The sequence below is a fragment of the Dipodomys ordii genome, unplaced genomic scaffold (assembly GCF_000151885.1).
Source record: "Dipodomys ordii isolate 6190 unplaced genomic scaffold, Dord_2.0 Scaffold58, whole genome shotgun sequence".
Classification (NCBI taxonomy): domain Eukaryota; kingdom Metazoa; phylum Chordata; class Mammalia; order Rodentia; family Heteromyidae; genus Dipodomys; species Dipodomys ordii.
Window position 1 is genome coordinate 7,354,019 of NW_012267274.1, and position 18,358 is coordinate 7,372,376.

Consider the following 18,358-nt stretch of genomic DNA (forward strand, 5'->3'; position numbering starts at 1 on the left):
ACCGGACCCAAAAAATAAATAAATAAAATAAAAAATAAAATAAAATAAAGACTCTCACTGCAAACAAACTGCCAAAGGAGAGGATGGATTCGCTCCAAACTGGAGGGCATTTTCAACTTTGGTAGGAATTTTTTTGTGTCACTCATTAATGCATTGAAGTTTAACGTATTTTAGAAGAAATATATTCCTAATGAGCCCAAAGGAAAATGCTGTTGCCAAGTGAATAGTGGAGATATACATTAAAGGAAAGACCAAATTCTTGCGGACTGAGATCAGAGGATCATGATTTGAAGCCAGTCCAGGCAGAAATGTCCATGAGAGTTATCTCCAGTTAACCAGCAAAATGTTGGAAGTAGAGCAGTGGCTCAAGAGGTAGAATGCTAGCCTTGAGGGAAAAAAGTTAAAGGACAGTGCCCAGGCCTTGAGTTCAAGTCCAGTATTCACACACACACACACACACACACACACACACACACACACACAAAACCCCCTTCAATGATCTCCAAGGTCAACTTCAACCAACTAACTACACTCTTCTAAGACATTTCTGTTCTCACGATATTATTTTTAAAAATACTGCAAGGAAAAAGGAAATGAGACGTTTGGTCCAGCTTAAATGCTCTTCTATTGTAACTTTTTCCCCAACACACTTCCTTACATCTCCATTCCCAAGATCCTAGGAATCCAAAAGATGTTTCTAAGTCACGGCCCATTTCCCTTTCCAACACACACACAAATGTCCACCTGGCTGGTAAGGGGATTTGAATGAGGTGATCAGTGCTGGTGGAGTCTAAAAGCCACTTGGACAAAACTGGTTCCATCAGCCATGCCTGGATTTATTATGTCTCATTAACATTTAAAGGTTCTCCAAGCTCCTTTTGGATACAGTAATCTCCCCAGGAGAGGTGCTCTGGATTGTCCAGAACACACTCTCCAATTTCTCTCCCTCTTCTAGTTGCAGGTGCCATTTCCCTGTGCCCAGCAAGGCTGAAATACAAGCCTATTGCTGGACACAGACCTAGAGCTTTGAGGTCAATTGAACAACTTGTCTCTTATCCATATTCAGTTACAGAGTTTATCCCTGGTTTGTGCAGAATATGTCATGAAGCATCGTACTATCTCATAGGAAATTGTTCTGACATATTGGTAGGGGAGATGTTATAACATCATGTCCAAGTCAACTAGCATGCCACAAAGATTCAGCCAATAAACTATGGAGAGCTCCTCTCCTGGTCTTCTACTTTGCTTTACATTTGGTTCATTTTGGGTACACATTTCATGAGGAAGTGCAAAATGGAAGTTGAGACAGCCTGGGCAGACTGGAAATCAAAGAGAGCCTGGGTGTTACTATCCACAGCCAAGAAATTGGTGCAAAGGGTAGAACCAGCCTGAATCAGGCCTTGTAAAACAGGTGGTAAAGTTGGAGCAAAAATACTAAGGATTTCCAGAAATGAATATGTGTTTGATGAACAGTATCTATAGTACTGAAGCCAATATTTTCCTTGATAGAGGTCTTGAAAAAAAATTGACCTTCAGGGACAAATAGTTCAACTAGTCCAGTGTGTCAACACGGCTAGGCAAATGATCCAGATGTGAATCCCATGCTCAGACCAGCCACCCAATCACAGAGCAAGAAAATAGCCTTCAGCAGCTCCGTAACCTATCCATCATCCTATTTCATGGCATCTCTGATTGTCCTCATTTTGCAGATGAGGAAACTGAGACCCAATGGTTATGTGCCTTTCCCAAAGTCACACAGCTCAGAAGTGACACAACTAGATTTCAGCTGATTTTTTTGACAACTCCCAGTCAGGTTTCTGAGGAGCAGCTGAGGGCAGGGCAGGTCCCACACATGCCACCACCTCACTTACCGCTGGTGATGTTGTGCAGACGCAAGCAAAGGAAGAGCGGCATCCAGCCCTGTCCTATGTCGCGTTCCAGAAAGCAACACTTCTTGGGGAAGCTTTGCGGAGGCAAAAAGAATAGAAACCTTCATTAAACTGCTTTTGGGAACAAATGGAGTCTACTGCAGGCCATGTCAAAGAGGCTGGTCATTTCTCCATTAGACCCATGTGTACCTTGGTTCCCCTGGGCAGCACACAATCTGTGTGCCCAGGAGGTGCCCAACAAGTATGCATGGAATGACAGGCAGCATGACAACAGGACCATGTTATCTATAGAGGATTTCAATCTATACTCTCTCCCCTGAGTTTCACAAACTTCCTGTGGGACAGACAGGGCAAAGACCGGCAGCTACCTTTTACAGAAGAAAACTGGAGGCTCAGTCAGTACTTCAGCCTGGGGCAGGTGACGCCTTCTTGTAGTGAGTGATGAAATTAGCCCCTTTAAAAGGACTTACAGGGTAACTCGTTTCCGTGGCTGACTTCAGCTTCCATTCTATTACAGCCAGGGTCTATGGGAAATGCCCATTCATTACCACACAGGCAGCAGCTCAGGGCTAGCTGGCACTCCAAGTCCCCTAGAGGACATTCATATGCAGACACACATCCATCACTCTTGTTTTGAAATAATTGGCTTTAGAAAAAGGTCATTTTCCCCCAAATGGGACAATGGGGGATACTTTTTTCAAGTCTCTTTGGAAATACATGGTCACTCCCTCGGGGAAGATTTTGCATAAGACCAGCCAAGGGAACTTTTAGATTGCTTTTCCATGAACCAAGAGTCCAAATAACACCCTGTCCCAGCCGGACCCGACACACCCTTGGCTCTGAGCCCTGCCTGTGCTGGGGATCCTGCTGACCTGTACAGATTTGGGGATTCCTGGGAATCTCCAGGAACTCTGATTCTCAGTGGTCCCAGGAGCTAGATCTAGGGGTGCTGAGAAGGATGGGACAAAGACAAATGGATTCTGATTCAATTCAATGAATATTTATCCGTACATATACTTCCGTGTCTGTCAGATAGATAAATGCTTCCAGAATTGCAGGACTGTTATGAACCAGCCCTCCATTACCTAAGATGTGTGGAGCTGGGGCTGCTGGTGTCCTAAGCACACAGATGTTTTTGTGTGACAGTTAACATGCGTGTGCACCTGTTCTATTTACTGACTTGGAGGCTAATTCCTTCTCTGCCTCTGTCACCATTTAATGGAAGAACAGCTGACGCCTCCATCATGGGCACTGTGGGTGTCGGGAAAGGGCCAGCCACTGCTCCCTCCTGGCCTTGCTAAGTGCTCATGGCTGGGGCTTCCCCGGCTGGGCTGTCCCCAAGCACTGAGTACCAGCTGGAGGTGGAGCTTCAAAACAATCAGATGCACAGCAGTGTCAGGGCAGGGCTCAGGGGATGTTTTCCCTCTGACTAGGAAGACGCCAGGCCCCCGTTCCAATGCTCTGTGCTGCTGTAAGAATAGGAGGTCCCACGGCCTCCATCTTCCCATTGCGTGCCACTCAGACCCGAGGGACCACAAGCCAAGGCCTCTGTGGAGAAGCCTTTTGTCTCGGTGGATTTGGGAAGAGACGTGGGGCACTGAAGGAAGTAGTGAGGATGGTCAGTCATCTCATGACTGACCTGGAAGAATCACAGTTAGCTCATTGACCAATGGAGCTGGAAGACACCAAGGTCCAGTTAGGGTCCAGCCACCCATCAAACATGACTGGGCCTCCCTGAGCTTCGATCTCCTTCGCTCTCAAGTGGGAACAACAGCCACACGTGCCTCTTTTGGTAGATGGATGAAGTCAAGATGACAGTGTCTGGAAAGTGCTTGGCACCATTGCCTTCCTGTTCCAAAGTGAGCTGGGCCTCAGGCTGGTTGTGCAGAGTGATTCCATGGCATATCTCATCACTACCACCCTTCAAAGTCACCCAGGCCATGAGCTAAGGCCAAGGAAGATGATGGTATTCTCAGCCTCTGTGTTTCTAAACTCTCAAAAGACCCAAGAACAGGGCTCATCTCCTGGAGCCAGTCAGTAGCACCCAGATCCGATCCTTTGCCCAGAGGAGGCTAGGCCGACCTCACGGGTCCAACCCCAGGCCTTTTCTATCTTACCCGGTGCCTTCTGACTGTCTGGGTTCATTCTGTGCCCTCCTGGCTGGAGGGTGAATGCGTGTGCCTGGTGTGACATAGAATAGGAAGAGGAAGGCTGCCGAGTCTGGAGGCTTCTGTGAATGGCTGTGTTGATGGAAACAAGGCTAGGCATAGTTTTCCTGGCACCAAGTTCTGGCTGGGAAAAGACCTCACGTGTTTTAGATTTATTTTTCTGCAACACACTTCCGGCTTCCTAAAGTTTCTGAGACGCCCCAGGGCATGGTTTCTCTAGGGAAGACAGTTCACAGTTCCTTGGTATTGCAAGACATTGCCAGATTGGAATTGGGGCTGGCTCTCCATGCAAACTGCCTCCACACCTCCAGAAAGGCAAGTCTCTCTCTGAGGGTGCACATGGCAGTTTGAAAGTGCCCTCAGGCCTTCCATCATCCCTGCTGAGTGTAAGATTCATGGCTCTGCTAGCCCAGCAGAAAATACCCCAGAATACCCTGGGGAATTCTGAAATGGGCAAGAGCATAGGTGAACCTTTATGAAATAGGCCAAATACTGTATGATTCTACTCTATGAGGTGCTAGAATAATGATGTCAACAGAGACAGAAAGTGGCAGAGGCTAGAGAGGGGGAAAAAAGGGACTTCCGTGAGTACAGTTTCAGCTTCTAAAGGTAAAATGGGTGCATAACAAAGTGAATGCACTAATGACACTGATGTGTTTATAAAAATGGTTAAAATGTATCTTTTACCATAAAACAAAGATTGAAGGTCAAAAGTGTCTTTAGCTTACTTGAAACCTATTTGAAATAATGTATTAACATTTAAATGAAGTTGGAAAAACATATACATTTGGGGGCAATAGCTCACAGTAAGAGGAGAACATGGCTTTTGGTCAAAACATAACAGTGACAAAGACCTGGAGAGATGGACCTCTGGATCTAAACCCCAAAGTGCCCTGAATGAAACAATCCCTCTGCGGCCAGCCCAGCTTCACCTCCCAATGTCTCTACTGCTCAGGCCATCCTACTCCTAGATACTACGCTGGTTCCTCTCCTTAGGTCAGAACATACCCACCCATCAGGTAAGACGTATGTGTGGCAGCCTCCCCGCAAAATGGTCAGGCTGCTGGACAAAGTCTTAGTGGAGTAAGCGGCCGAGCTGGGGTTCAGATCAGAGCTGACCGCCTCCAACACATGCCTCCTCTATGGTTTGTCTCTGCTGCCTGGATTCAGACTCTAGGAAGACAGAGATTTGTGTCTTGTGTCTGCTTTGTTGAGTCGTGTTTTTACTCAACGCCTCTGACTGTGCCTGGTCGTTCCTTGCAGTCCACTGGTTGTGTTGATTGAAAATCTGTACCCTCCCAACTTTCCAGCTTCAACTTCACCCTTCTGTCCCTCCATTCATCCACAGTTTATCTGCAAGGAATGCCAGCAATGCCAGCATTAGGTGGCCAGGCTACCCCAGGCCATATTTCCATGCCTATATGCCTCTGTCTGCTGTCACCACACTCATTTGTCAAACCAAGTCCTGTTGGTACCTTGTCAAGACCCAGTCCCATGTCCCCTCCGATGGTCAGGACGGCTCTGGTTCTTGAGTCTGGTTGGAAACTCACTAGCATCTTGCCTAATGACAGCTACAATCAGCATTAGGTCCTCTTTGATGATTACCTACATCCAGATTCTTCCTGTGTTTCTCTACACTATTGTGGAAAATGTACTTTGCTGTCTCTTTGTATTCTGGAAAGCCAAGAAGCAATGCAGCAATGCGGGGTGGGGGGGGCGAGTAGAGAGCTATAAAGAACTGGAAATCAATCATATTTGCCATCTTGAGAACAAGGGAGATTCAAACTCCAGAGAGCCAAGCTGAAGGGAAACGCAGCCAGTGGCCAGATAAAGAAAAGACAAAGTTCAGACAAGTCACGAAAGCTATGTTCTGAGAAATCCTCTTGTCCTCAAATACACCAGCCTCTGAGCACAGGGCCGGGTGGAACAATTCTAAGAACAACTTGATGGCACCCATGTCCATGTGACTCATGGGATTTTTAAATGAATCTTGCAGTAGAAAGATCAGCATTCCCCCCCACCCCCCTGCCCCCCCCCTCCCTCCCTGCCTAGCGGAGCCTGGGCTCACGCATGCTCTGTGGCTTCCTCTGCAAATGCCTTTCATGAATCACAAGGAGGTGTAGCTTCTGCCCACACCGGGATGTAGCATCCGGGGCTATTTCCCTGGAGAAATCAGTGAACTTGGGGCCTGTGGGGCCCAGGGCATGACCAGGCAGATCTCTTAGGTGGTTCCATGAGCACAGCATGTGTGGGAAGGGTGGAGAAAGTGCTTGTTGGGTTATCAGGCTAGTATACACCCATGCAGCTGGCACAGCTCTTGTTCTTTCTGCAGAAAAGCAGCACAGAAGAGGAATGTATCCAGAGTCTAGATGGGGATCCAGGAAAGCCCCCTGGAGCTATATTTGGTCATTTCTGTAAAGGCTGGATCCGATTTGGACAGGGCACAGGAAAGGTGAGATTCAGCTGAAGAGGCCAATGAAATCTAGAAAGGGGAAATAATTTCACTGCCTCTATCCATGACCTCTTTTCAGTGATCATCTGAGCAAGACACATTTGATAATAATCAATCTAAGGGCCAGAGATATAGATCTATTATGATTTGCCCCAGCCCTAAAACCTCATAGTAAAATGATGTGTCAGGAGACCTGTGAGATTCACGTCGGTCTTGGCTCCACCACCGATTTTTCACAAAGGAGCCCTTATCAGCCCAGGGCTTCTGTTAGAGTGCACAATGAAGAGGCAGGACCAGTTGATAATTGCTAAAGGACACTCAGCAACAATCTCCTTTGATTTAGTGCAGTGATCAGTTTAAGAACTGAACATATCTTGTTATTATATAGCTTCTAAACCACTCTTCACTGTAATTCATGTAATCATAAGAAAAGTTTTACCCAGTTCCCTTGGAAATGGGAAGATCTTTTGCTGATCCCAATTACAATGTCCAGTTACACTTGACTATGAGTTGGCTTCTTCACCCTTCCAGAGGGGTTCACTCAGATCTAGCCCAGTCCCAGACACCAAAAAGAGGAGACATGGGGGTAAGAAGAATACAAGGCTGTTTTCCAATCTTCTGCAGAGCCTGGGCATATACAAAGCTCCTGTAGAAGTGAAGGGCCAATCCTGGCCCTGGAAAGAGAGCGCCAGTAGAGGTATAACATACACAGTGGTGCCCAAGCCTGGAGGGAGAAAGATGTCATCCAGCATCAAATCCATGCACATCAGGACTCAAATCATCGCTGGCCCTGTGCATTTCCTGCAGAGCTCCACAGGCCTTGCAAACACAGCACCTGTGCCTATTTACTGTCAATTGGTGAGACTAGAGTAGTTACCGAGCATTCCATGCAGAGTAGCTCCTTGCATTGAAGTGAAATATTTTAGAGGTTAAAATTCCTTCTACAGAACACTCAAAGCATCATTCATTCTCAGCTGTGAGGGAACAGCTGTTGCCTGATGGGATTGGAGTGTAAAGTCCTGGCTGTGCACGATCGATGTGAAAGTTATATTTAGGGACAGATAAATCAATCACAATGTATGTTTTAAATGAAGTACAAATCTTAAAGAGATGTGAATGGGATGGCAGAAGACCAGAGAATAAACACCCATGTTAGACACTGGGGAAAGGTGGTACTTGCAGGGTTTCCTTTGGGAGACCTTGCCACACATAGAAATATGAGAGATGATACCAGCAAGAGGCATTTAACAAACCCGTATGTCACTGATCAAGATGCACTATATTCATAATCTGCTTTGTTAAATGGCAACTCCTTTGTACAGCTACTTAATGATAATAAAGGTGTTTTTTTAAAGAACCTCATATCTCTGTTCAATAAGCAGATTGATCTATGCAAATTCACTATAAACCAAAATCAAATAAATTGTAATAGAACCCACTATTTTTTGAATAAATGATGATGGATTCCTACCTCTTCAGGTAGAACACTCCTCCTCCCATCCACCACATCAGGTAGAACGGATGGGTGAATGAATGATCCTTGTGGCCATCTTTGCTTCTGCAACCATTCTTTCCAGGTCATCTCCCTGATCCTACCATACAGACAGGGGCAGCAGGTTCCTTGGCTGCCTTCCTTTCTCTACCTAGGTGTGTCCTTACTCCAGAAATAGCTGGAGAAATCCACCCCCACTGCCAACCTGACACACTGTACACAGACACCACATGTGGAAGGTGTGAGATACAGAGAAATGAAATGCATACCCCCAAAGCAGAAAGAAGCCTCAGAACCAATTACCTAAGTGCCCACACCTCAAGAAATTAGGAAAAAAATAGTAAATGATCCTCAAAGAAAGTAGATATAAGGAAATAGTGCAAAGGTTAGTAAAACAGGATATTTATGCATATACTTATATCCACAGGGATATATATAAAATCAACAAAATGAAAAGGCTATCAAAATACTACTTATTTCAAAAAAAAGGAATCAAAAGCTTTTTTTGTCAAAAGCCTTTCGGTTTTGTTAAAATAAACCAGTGCTAGGCATCATTAGCTCACACCTGTAATCCTAGCTACTTTAGAGGCTGTAGTTCAAAGCTAGCCTGGGTAGGATAATCAGAGCATAGAGGCATGTCTTAAGGGGTAGAGTGCTAACCTTGAGCAAAAAAAGCTCAGGGACATGGCCTAGTAGAGTTCAAGCAATAAACTAACAATGTTGGTCAATGAATAAAAGAAAAGAAACATACAAGTTGCAAATATCACATAGGAAAAAGAGGCTACAAATTTCAAAGATATTAAAATATATTAAATATTTATGAAAGACTATTTTGGGCCATAATTCTCCATAATTTAAAAGAATTAGAATCATAGAATGTCTCTGATAACAATGGAATTAAATTAGTGATAAATTACAAACATCCTTAAAGGTTCAGAAAACAAACAATATAGTTCTGACTCATGACTCAAAGAAGAAATTTAAAGAGGAAAAATAGTATTTTGAACTGAATGATATTTAAAACAAAACACATCATAATTTGTGAGAATGCGGCTAAAGCAATACATAGAGGGAAATTCGTAGCACTGAACAAACAATACAGGTTTTAAACCAGTGATTTACATTTCAGGTTTATGAAAGTAGAAAGAGAACAGTGAATCAGACATTTAAAAAAAAAGAGGGACATTGCTCCTAATTTAAAAAAAAACTCATCAAACTAGAAATGAAAGGAACTTTTTCAGTAAAATAAAGGTATCTGTATTAAGTCTGTGGTAAACATCCTACTAAGTGGTGATTAGGCTGGGCTGGTAAGATGCCTTGAATATCTGTAAGTGGTTCTCACAAGAAACACTGTAGGATTGGGGTTTACGGAATGGTCATGCACCATGCAGATTCACCAGGAAAGAGGACAATCTCTGATGGCACTGCTGACATGCATGAGAAGCTGAAGAGAAGCCAAGAGTTTATTTGGGACCCCTGGAAGGCTAGAAGCCCATGGCCTTCCATCCTCTGTGCAATGAGCCACATACCTCCCCATCTCCTTCCTGCACCTCCCCTCCTGTTACTCCCCAAACCACTGCTCCGATGCGTGTATCTGCGCTAGGTCATTTCCCATCTCCAGTGCCAAGATGAGGGCTGAGCTGTCCCCCAGCAGCACTCCCTCCTGCAGCATGACTCATTGGAAGGAGTGTCTCTGGGCTATTAAAAGAGCACGGAGGAGGGGCTCACACATTTGGGTTCAGAGCAAATTATAGAGAAACTAAGCACAGCACACACAATTCTGGCCCTGAATACTGTTTTCTCTAAATAACAAGACAGAACCTCAGAGGGTTTTTATTAGTCAACATGGTGCCAAGATGTTCCAGGAATGGATTGACTCCTTCAGAACAATACAAATGAAACTTGGCTTTTTACCTAGTCACGCTGCTGAACAACGTGAAATATGTTTACCTGCTAAACTCATGTGTGCAAAAGAAGGGGAGCGGTTTTACTTCCGGAACGTCGAACATGTCCTGTCACTCCTGGAACCCCCATTCCTACTCTTGAGGAGAAGAGAAACAGGAATGCAATGCGGAAGTTTACCCCACTAGCACTTTCCTCTCGAGAAGACACTCTGAAGGCCATCTATAGTCGCTGGCTATAGCACCACCAAACTCCACAGCACCTTGGAGGTGTGGGTGTGATTTCACAAAGATTTAATGAAAGTGCAAGGGGTCTTGGTTCAAAACGCGTCCCCAAGGCCCATGTGTGAAAGGCTCAGTCCTCAGCTTCTGATGCTACTGGGTGGTGGTGGAACCTTTAAGAGGCGGAGATTGAAACCCAGCCTTTCCTCCTTGTTTGCTTCCTGTCCACCTTGAAGTGACATTTTGCTACACCATCTGGTGGAGCCAGGCAACCACAGATTAAAACTTATTTGAGCCCAAATATATTTTCCTTTCTTAAAAGTTGACGGCCTCCATATTATGTCTCATCAATGCAAAGTGACTAAGAAAGGAAGCTAAGGTGACACAAACGGAATACCAGCAGCCAGCTGGCTCACCCGATGCTGCTCCCCACCACCACGGGATTGGACAAACCAACACACTCATAGACAGAAGGGGAAATGGGAAAGGGCAAGAGGGTGCCTTACAAAGCAGTTTGTACATCTTTGGCTAATAAAAACAGCAGCCTCGGGAGTTTTCCAAACCTTGTAGGGGGCCTTCTGCCAACCAACAAGGTAGGAACCACACTAGCTGCTGTAGTGTGGACAGCAAAGCATCTTGGGCTTTAACAGGTCTGAGTTCAAGTCAAACTCTACCCCTTATCATGTGCATACTGTCTGCCAAGGTGTATGATCTCAATCTCACTTTCCTCCTCCCAAAATGGGAATGCTAAACCAGCTTCTTAGTAATGTGTAGCTAAGCTGAAGTGGGGAACAGGATGTGCTGATTAGAGAGAAAGTACTTGGTGTTGCAGATTTAAAGGGTGCCCAGTGGGAAGAGGAGGGGAAATTGGGAGAGAGTAAGGGAAGGGGGGCATTGTCCAGAAAGAAATTGCTAGTATGTACTCACTCCCTGACATGTGACTGTAACTCCTTTGTACATCATCTTTATAATAACCATTTTTTCAAAAAGCGCCCAGTATTGTCACAGTAACTGTGATTTTTTTCCACTTGGTGAGACATATGGATTTTCAATCTTTTAAATTTAGGCAGAATAAGGAACCAGCTCAATATTACAAAACTTCTACAAATTCAAATGCTTTTTTATCTGCTCCAAGGCCCCGCATTTCTATACACCATCTAGAGTAATAGAAACAAGAATACCTGGTCTCACGTAGGAACTTTTAAGGTCTCTATAGAATGGTAATATTCTTCAACAAGAGCATATCTTGCACGTCCAGCCTATTGCTAGACATAGGAGTTCCAAGAATCTCATCCTGTAACACCTGCCTGTTATTTACACTTCTAAAAATAGTTTGGTGGTCTGAAGACATCCCATAATGTTAGGCCTCATAAGGAAGCTGCACTTTACATCTTGTGGAAGGTGCTATGAACATTATATCAGTGATAGAATGATATCATAAGACAAAAAGCATCCTACAGGACAGACATTTTATCAATTAACACTAAGTCATGTTACCTGTTGAAAAATGTCAGCATAGTTTCATAAACTGGAATTGTCTGAATCTTGGTGTGTAGTTGCAAGTAGACCCACATAAGTAAAGTTTTCAGAAGATCAAATTCGCTAAAGGTAAACAACCTGGTCAAAATGAAAGATGGAGAAGGAACATTAGGAATGAATAAGCACTGCCGCAGGAAAGCCTCGCCATTTGTAGGAAAATGAAGCTACAAGCGAGTCTGGTGATGGAGGTAATGCCAGCTCTGAGTTTGCAGGTAGTGTCACACACAGAGAAACCCGAAATTTAGTTCATGGTCACTTGACTGGTAAGAGCTGAGACTTGAACTTCAGCACCGTGGCTCTGGACCCTGAGCTTTCAGACACCCACTGTGTGACGACAGAAAACAATGTCTGCATTTTGCAAGCTCTTATTAAGTGTCAGTGTTCCCCAAACATTTTATACAGATTTTCAACTCCACACTACTACCCAGTGAAGTTGAGATACCAACTTGTTTCTGTAGACATGGAAACTGAATGACCCTGTGGTTTATTTAAATATTTAATACTGTGTTCATTCTAAAAAAAATATTTTTTGCCAGTCCTGTGGCATGAAGTCAGGGCTTGGGTGCTCTCCCTGAGCCTCTTTGTGCTCAAGGCTAGCACTCTACCATGTGAGCCACAGCACCACTTCCGGTCTGAGTAGTTTATTGGAGATATGAATCGTATGGGGACTTTCCTGCCCAGGCTGGCTTCAAACTGCGATCCTCAGATCTCAACCTCTGGAGTAGCTGGGATTGCAGGGGTGAGCCACCGGCACCAGGCTCATCCTAGATTTTTTATATCAATTTTGATTTTTAAATATGCCTCAAAATATGCTTTATGTTGATGACTGAGATTTTGCACCCAAAGTAAGCACCTGACTGAGAGTATGAATTATTAATCCCAGGTCCCATGATGCCGGGCTCAGACTCGGGCCTGCTGGAACCTCTGGAGTGTTGCTAACCTGCGCTATAGCTATGATTTTCTCAGCTGTGAAAGAGCAGGAATGGCAGTGCTCAGGAGACCCTGATGAAGAGCAGAGGAGGTGACTCATTCTATGAGTTCCCAACTGCTACCTCAACCAACTGTCACAAAGTGGCTTCAGACACCATCGGTTTTTTCTGTCACAGGTCTGGAGGTCGGAAGTGTGAAGCGGCTCTCACTTGGCTTCCCTGGAGCAGGACTGGCAGGGCTGATTCCTTCTGCAGACTCTGGGGAGAATGGCAGCTCCACTTTCCCCTACATGTCGAGGGCACCTTCATTCCTTGGCTTGTGGCCCCTTCTTGGATTGTACAGCTAGCAGCACAGCATCTTCCAGGCTAGTCTTCCTCCTCTGAATCTCTCAGAACATGTAAAGGACCCTGCGATTATACCGGGCTCACCCAGATAATCTAGGGTAACGTCCCGTTTTGAAGTCAGCTGCTTCCTCACCTCCATTCCATCTGCAACTCCAGTTCCCTTTTGCCAAAGAACTGAACCTATTCATAAAGAACTGAACCTCTGGAGATCTGGATGTGTATATCTTTGAAGTCACTATTCTGCAGACACACACACAGTGCTTAGCCCAGCGCCTGGACATTCTATCACTCAGCTAATGGCAGCTCTTACCCAAAGTGGGTGGTGGCTCCAGAGTGCACACTGTGACCCCAGCAGCAAGAGGCCTCTCCCTAAGTATACAATGTCAGTCACTGTCTCTCCCCAAGCACACACGATGCCAGTCACTGCAAAGCTAGGAGAAGCAGCCCCTCCCAGAGCTTCTCCGGACTCGGTTATCTAAGAAAGCGATTACAAAAATATCCCAGGGATATTTTTAGTCCCTGACCGTGACGTGGCACCCTGGTTTACAAAATTTGTCACAGCCACTTCCTAGGAGGTGGGTAAGGTCATTGCGGTGGACCCCCAAGCCGAGTCAAAACACTAAAGGGCTATGGAAATGTCACCGTGCGCCTCTCTCGTTATTTCTGGACGCAGTACAACTGTCTCGTTTGTTTCTCTTATTTGGTTTTCAGGCTACCTGCAGATGCCTGGGATTTGAATCCGGCTAGACAGGACCAAGTCGGTCACTGTCTGAGCCAAAACAAGGAGGCAGGATAAGGAGAAGATCCACAGAGCTGCTTCGCAGAGCTGCTGGGTGCCATGTCCCCGCAAAGAACTTTGTCAACTGGGTCGGGAAAGCTGAGTGAGTTTCCAGAACGTGTTCTACATGAGGTCCAGCAGCTCAGAAGACTTTTACCTGACTGAGCAGAGGCTAGCAGCTACAGGGGGAACATCGGTGCTCCACGGTGGTTTTATTTATGGACAATTACTAAAAGACAGTGCTGTGTCTTCAAGCCAGTATCAGTCCTCCAATATACTCGTTCCTGCAGAAGAACAGGCACACACTTTATCATGAGCCTCCAGCTCTGATGGCCTCCATCAAGACAGAACTCACAGCCAGTGACATTCCTGCAGCAATCACCCTGCCAGAACCGTCACACACATTGTCATGAATTCAGAGCCCTGAAGACCTCCATCAGTGCATAGCCAGCAACTGCCAACCCCGCCCCACCCCACCCCGGCACAGGAGGGAGGTCAGGCTGCACCAGGCATGCTCCCCAGTGCCCCCTGGTGACACTGCAGTGTAACTGCTGCTTGCTTTTTCCAGGAAAAGAAATGTTCTTTCTATTGCATTTAGAGAAAATGGTACACCCACAATAAACCTCCTTTCTGAAGGCAGAAAGCCACACCCAACAAAATGGGCTGTGAACAAGGTCCCATTGCCGCTGTCTGTGTCATAGGAGAAACCAAATAAAACCAAAGGCCTTCAGGAAAGGGATGGGAAAAGGATGCTGTGTACTTCCTCCATAGAACCCTATGCAACCATTACAAGAAAAAATTGCAAATCAGGTACATCGGCATCAACATGTTGAGAACACAAAGCGCAGCCTTGGTGAATGAGCTGCAAAAGATGGCCTTGGCGATGTTGGGCTGGACTTTAAGCCTCTGCAAGATGGCAGAATCACTGTTTACAGATGCACATGGATGCACAGTAATAAGCATTCAGTTGGATTGATTCACACCAAGTCCCAAGAGGTTTGCCGGCCTTTTCTTCAAAGAGTGAGTAGGATGGGTGTGGGAACACTGCTTTACTGATATTTGAATATTTGCTTTCTTTATTTGGTTTTTTAATTTAAATTTATTGTCAAGGTGATGTACAGAGGGGTTACGGTTGCCTATGTAAGGTAATGAGTACACTTCTTGTCAACCATTGTTACCCCGTTCTCCCACGTTTTCTTCCCTCCAACTCCCTCCCACTGCAAGTTGTAAAGTCCATTTCCAACATATTGTCTTGTGAGTATTGCTGTGGCATCGGCTCCCCCTTGGTCCCATGTCTCACCAGATTTCTTAATTTGTGACAAGTTGTTATTTGGGGAGATGAATACATTTGTGTTTTACATAATCCTTTCTACTTTTATTTTACATCTTTTTTTTTTTTTTTTGGTCGGTCGTGGGGCTTGAACTCTGGGCCTGAGCGCTATCCTTGCGCTTCTCAGTTCAAGGCAAGTGCTCTACTGCTTGAGCCACAGCGCCACTTCCGGTTTTCGAGTAGTTTATTGGAGATAAGAGTCTCACGGACTTTCCTGCCCAGGCTGGCTTTGAACCTCAATCCTCAGATCTCAGCCTCCTGAGTAGCTAGGATTACAGGCGTGAGCCACCAGCGCCCGGCTTCTATCTTTATTTAAAAAAAATTTTTTTTTGTGCCAGTCTTGGGGCTTAAACTCTGGGCGCAGGTACTGTCTCTTGAGTTATTTTACTCAAGGATAACACTCCACCACTTGAGTCACAGCTCCACTTCTGGGTATTTTAGCAGTTTAATGGAGATAAGGGTCTCATCTGCCTGGGCTGGCTTTGAACTGTGACCTTCAGATCTCAGCCTCTTGAGTAGCTAAGATTATAGGCAAGAGCCACCAGCACCCAGCTATAAATTGTTCTTCTGAGGCAAAATAGTAACATCCATATCTTTACGCTTCTTGACCCTCAATAAGGAAAAAGGAGGCCATGTGCCCTGTACACCAGCAGGCTGAGGCCATTCTGACCGGGCCTCAAATCCCAAGACTTCTACTTGCATGGGGGTGCCCTTGGCTAAGCCCTCTATTTCCTATAGTCTCCCTTTCATAGGAAAGGGAAAAGTGCAGGCAACAGTGCCGACCCCTCTGGGTTGCCATGGGGACGAGGGGTCCAGGAGAGGCCACTTCAGAGCTCCATACAAGTGCTCAGTAATTGGTAGGTGTGGTTCTTGTCTGTGGAGAGTCTCCGCTTCAGGAATTACATCATTGAGATAGGTGTCCCCTGAGGGTTGGAGGGCGGGGCTTGCCGTCACACACTGCAGGGGCAGCTGGGACAGGCGTGACAAGGACCCTGGGGATTCCTGAGATGCCAAGACTCCTTGGATCACAAAGGACGTTGAGGTGCAGGGCGCAGAGACGAGGGTCCCTGGTTTTGTGGCTGACTTTTGTGCGCATGGGAACAGGAGAGTTCTCTCGAGGTCTCTCTTCCTCCTCTAAGTCCAAAAGCAGCCTGGCTTCCAGGAAAACAGAACTCGGAGTGAACTTGTCACCCATTAGTTACGAGAACAGGGTAACCTGGTGGTGACCTCGATGGACAAAAATTAACTGCAAACCAAATGCCTAAGTAAATAAAGCCGAAGATCGAGGAGGTCAGAAACACTGTCTACTCGTGTAGGTGTGTTGTCTCTGGTTGTTTACACAATGGAAAGTCAATTCCAGACACAGATGAGGTCAAAGGGCCTAGAGATGGGAGAGGTTGCCCCGGGCAGACAGGGAAGCATCTGCTAAGAAGACAGTGTTCCCAATACCCACAGCCCCCAGCTGGGAGTCAGGTGACAGCGAAGTGGGGTCCTGACCTCCAGGCTGGACACTGCCATGCTTCCCACTCTCAGGTGACAGCGAAGTGGGGTCCTGACCTCCAGGCTGGACACTGCCATGCTTCCCACTCTGGGGCCACCTCCGGCTCCACCAGGAACAAGGAGGGCTTAGGGTCTCAGGTAGAGCAGGGCCTCTGTGGCCAGGGCGAGCCCTGTGGCACACTTCCTTAGCCTCTGATCTCAGGGATAACAACTTGTGCTTACAGTGTAGAGTTGTGTGGCCTGAAAGGGACATTTACCAAAAAGTGCTCAGTGACCATTAGCTGGAGGCATGGCTCCTTCGCTCTTTTTTTTTCTTTTCTTTCTTTTTGTGTGCCAGTACTGCGGCTTGAACTCAGGGCCTCATGCTTTTGTTTTTGGTATTGGTTGTTTCCCCCCGCCCCCCAAACAAGGCTGGTACTCTAACACTTGATCCATGTCTCCACTTTGGGCTCTTGGAAATAAGAGTCTCATGGATTTGTCTGGCCAGGAAACCTTTGAACTTTGACCTTCAGAACTGAGTAGCTGGGAATACAGGTGTGAGCTGCCAGCGCCGGGTAAGAAGTTCATTTTTTTGTTCGCATGTGAACAGTGGTGCCAGCTGCACCAGCCAGAAGCCTGGGCCTCTGCGCAGGTGCTGGTTACATTTCCAGCAGGTGCCCTCTGCCTACATCCCCTGCCTCCCACCTCCTGCAGACTGGGAAGTGGGTGGCCATGGGCTCCCGTCAGCCTCCCGCCCCCACGCCAGGGCACCGGGCCCATGGTACAGCGATGGGAAGAGGCCATGTGGAGCAGTTCCATCCTGGAGGATGACAGCCAGCCTGCACGCGCAGATGCGTGCTGAGGGACAGGACTCCGCTCCTGCCTGGGTCGTGGCTGCCAGGCTGGGGAGTCTAGACACCAGACACGTAATTGCTTGACCCAGGCTGCTGCCCAGTGAATGTTTTTGTCAAGGCCTGTGCCGTCACCCATGCCCTGGTTGTGGCCAGATGTTTTTATTTTCTCTCTTTTTCTCTCTCTCCCATTTTGGTTACATGCTACCAGGGTAGGACAGCTCAGCCTTTCCAGGGAAGGAATGGTGTTAGGAAAAGGCGAAGAGAAGCCATGGTTAGCTGTTCTTCACCATCCTGACCTTTGAGTTGTAGGAGGGTGGGGCAGAACATGGGGGCCCGTGACCCAGTGGCTGGGTATCCTGGGCTGCCCTGAGCTGAGCTGGGATCCTGGGATGACCTTAGATCACGCGTAGATGGTACAAAGGTAACGCTGGGGCTGCACCTTCCCCAGCACTGGGCCTGGGGCAGGCCAAGCTCACCTCTGTCACTGCGTGCTCCCTGGTCACCAAAACTCACCACTCAGGGCAGTGATGCCTCTCCAGATTGACTTCTAAAATCAGGATGCTTTCCACCATAAACACACAAGGAAACACTTATTTTCTAACTAATTACCAAGACCTTGAGTAGAATTTGGGTTCCACTTTTGAAATTCACCCTCTTCCTGAGGTCCTATCCAAGGGGAATACAAGCTTGGTATCAAGAGCCACTGAAGAAAAGTCCCAAGGATACTTCACCCACCAGGTACACTGTATAATGCTAAACACATAGAGGTGCTATCGAGGACAGTACTGGATGAATGGTATCAAAATAACGAGAAAGTTGCGGCCAATTTCGACTTCAATGATGGTCAAGGTGATACCCAGAGGGCTTCCCAGAGTCTAGCCTGAGCAGCCGGCCAAGGGTTCCGGAACTCCAGGGCTGGGGGAGGTTAAGGGGAGAGGTGCTGGGAACTGGGCTTAGCCGTAATTGTCGGAGGCCAAGCA

General features: G+C 46.6%; 1 protein-coding gene across 1 annotated transcript in view; it reads right to left on the bottom strand.

Annotated features, from left to right (window-relative positions):
• Positions 1–18,358, bottom strand: part of Btbd16 (BTB (POZ) domain containing 16) — a 41,274-nt gene that overhangs the window by 6,586 nt on the left and 16,330 nt on the right. The window contains exons 10-12 of the mRNA XM_013021898.1: positions 11,622–11,741; positions 1,872–1,963; positions 887–987 (exon numbers count right to left, since the gene is read on the bottom strand). Coding sequence (XP_012877352.1) covers positions 887–987; positions 1,872–1,963; positions 11,622–11,741 — 313 coding nt within the window. The remainder of the gene's footprint in view (positions 1–886; positions 988–1,871; positions 1,964–11,621; positions 11,742–18,358) is intronic.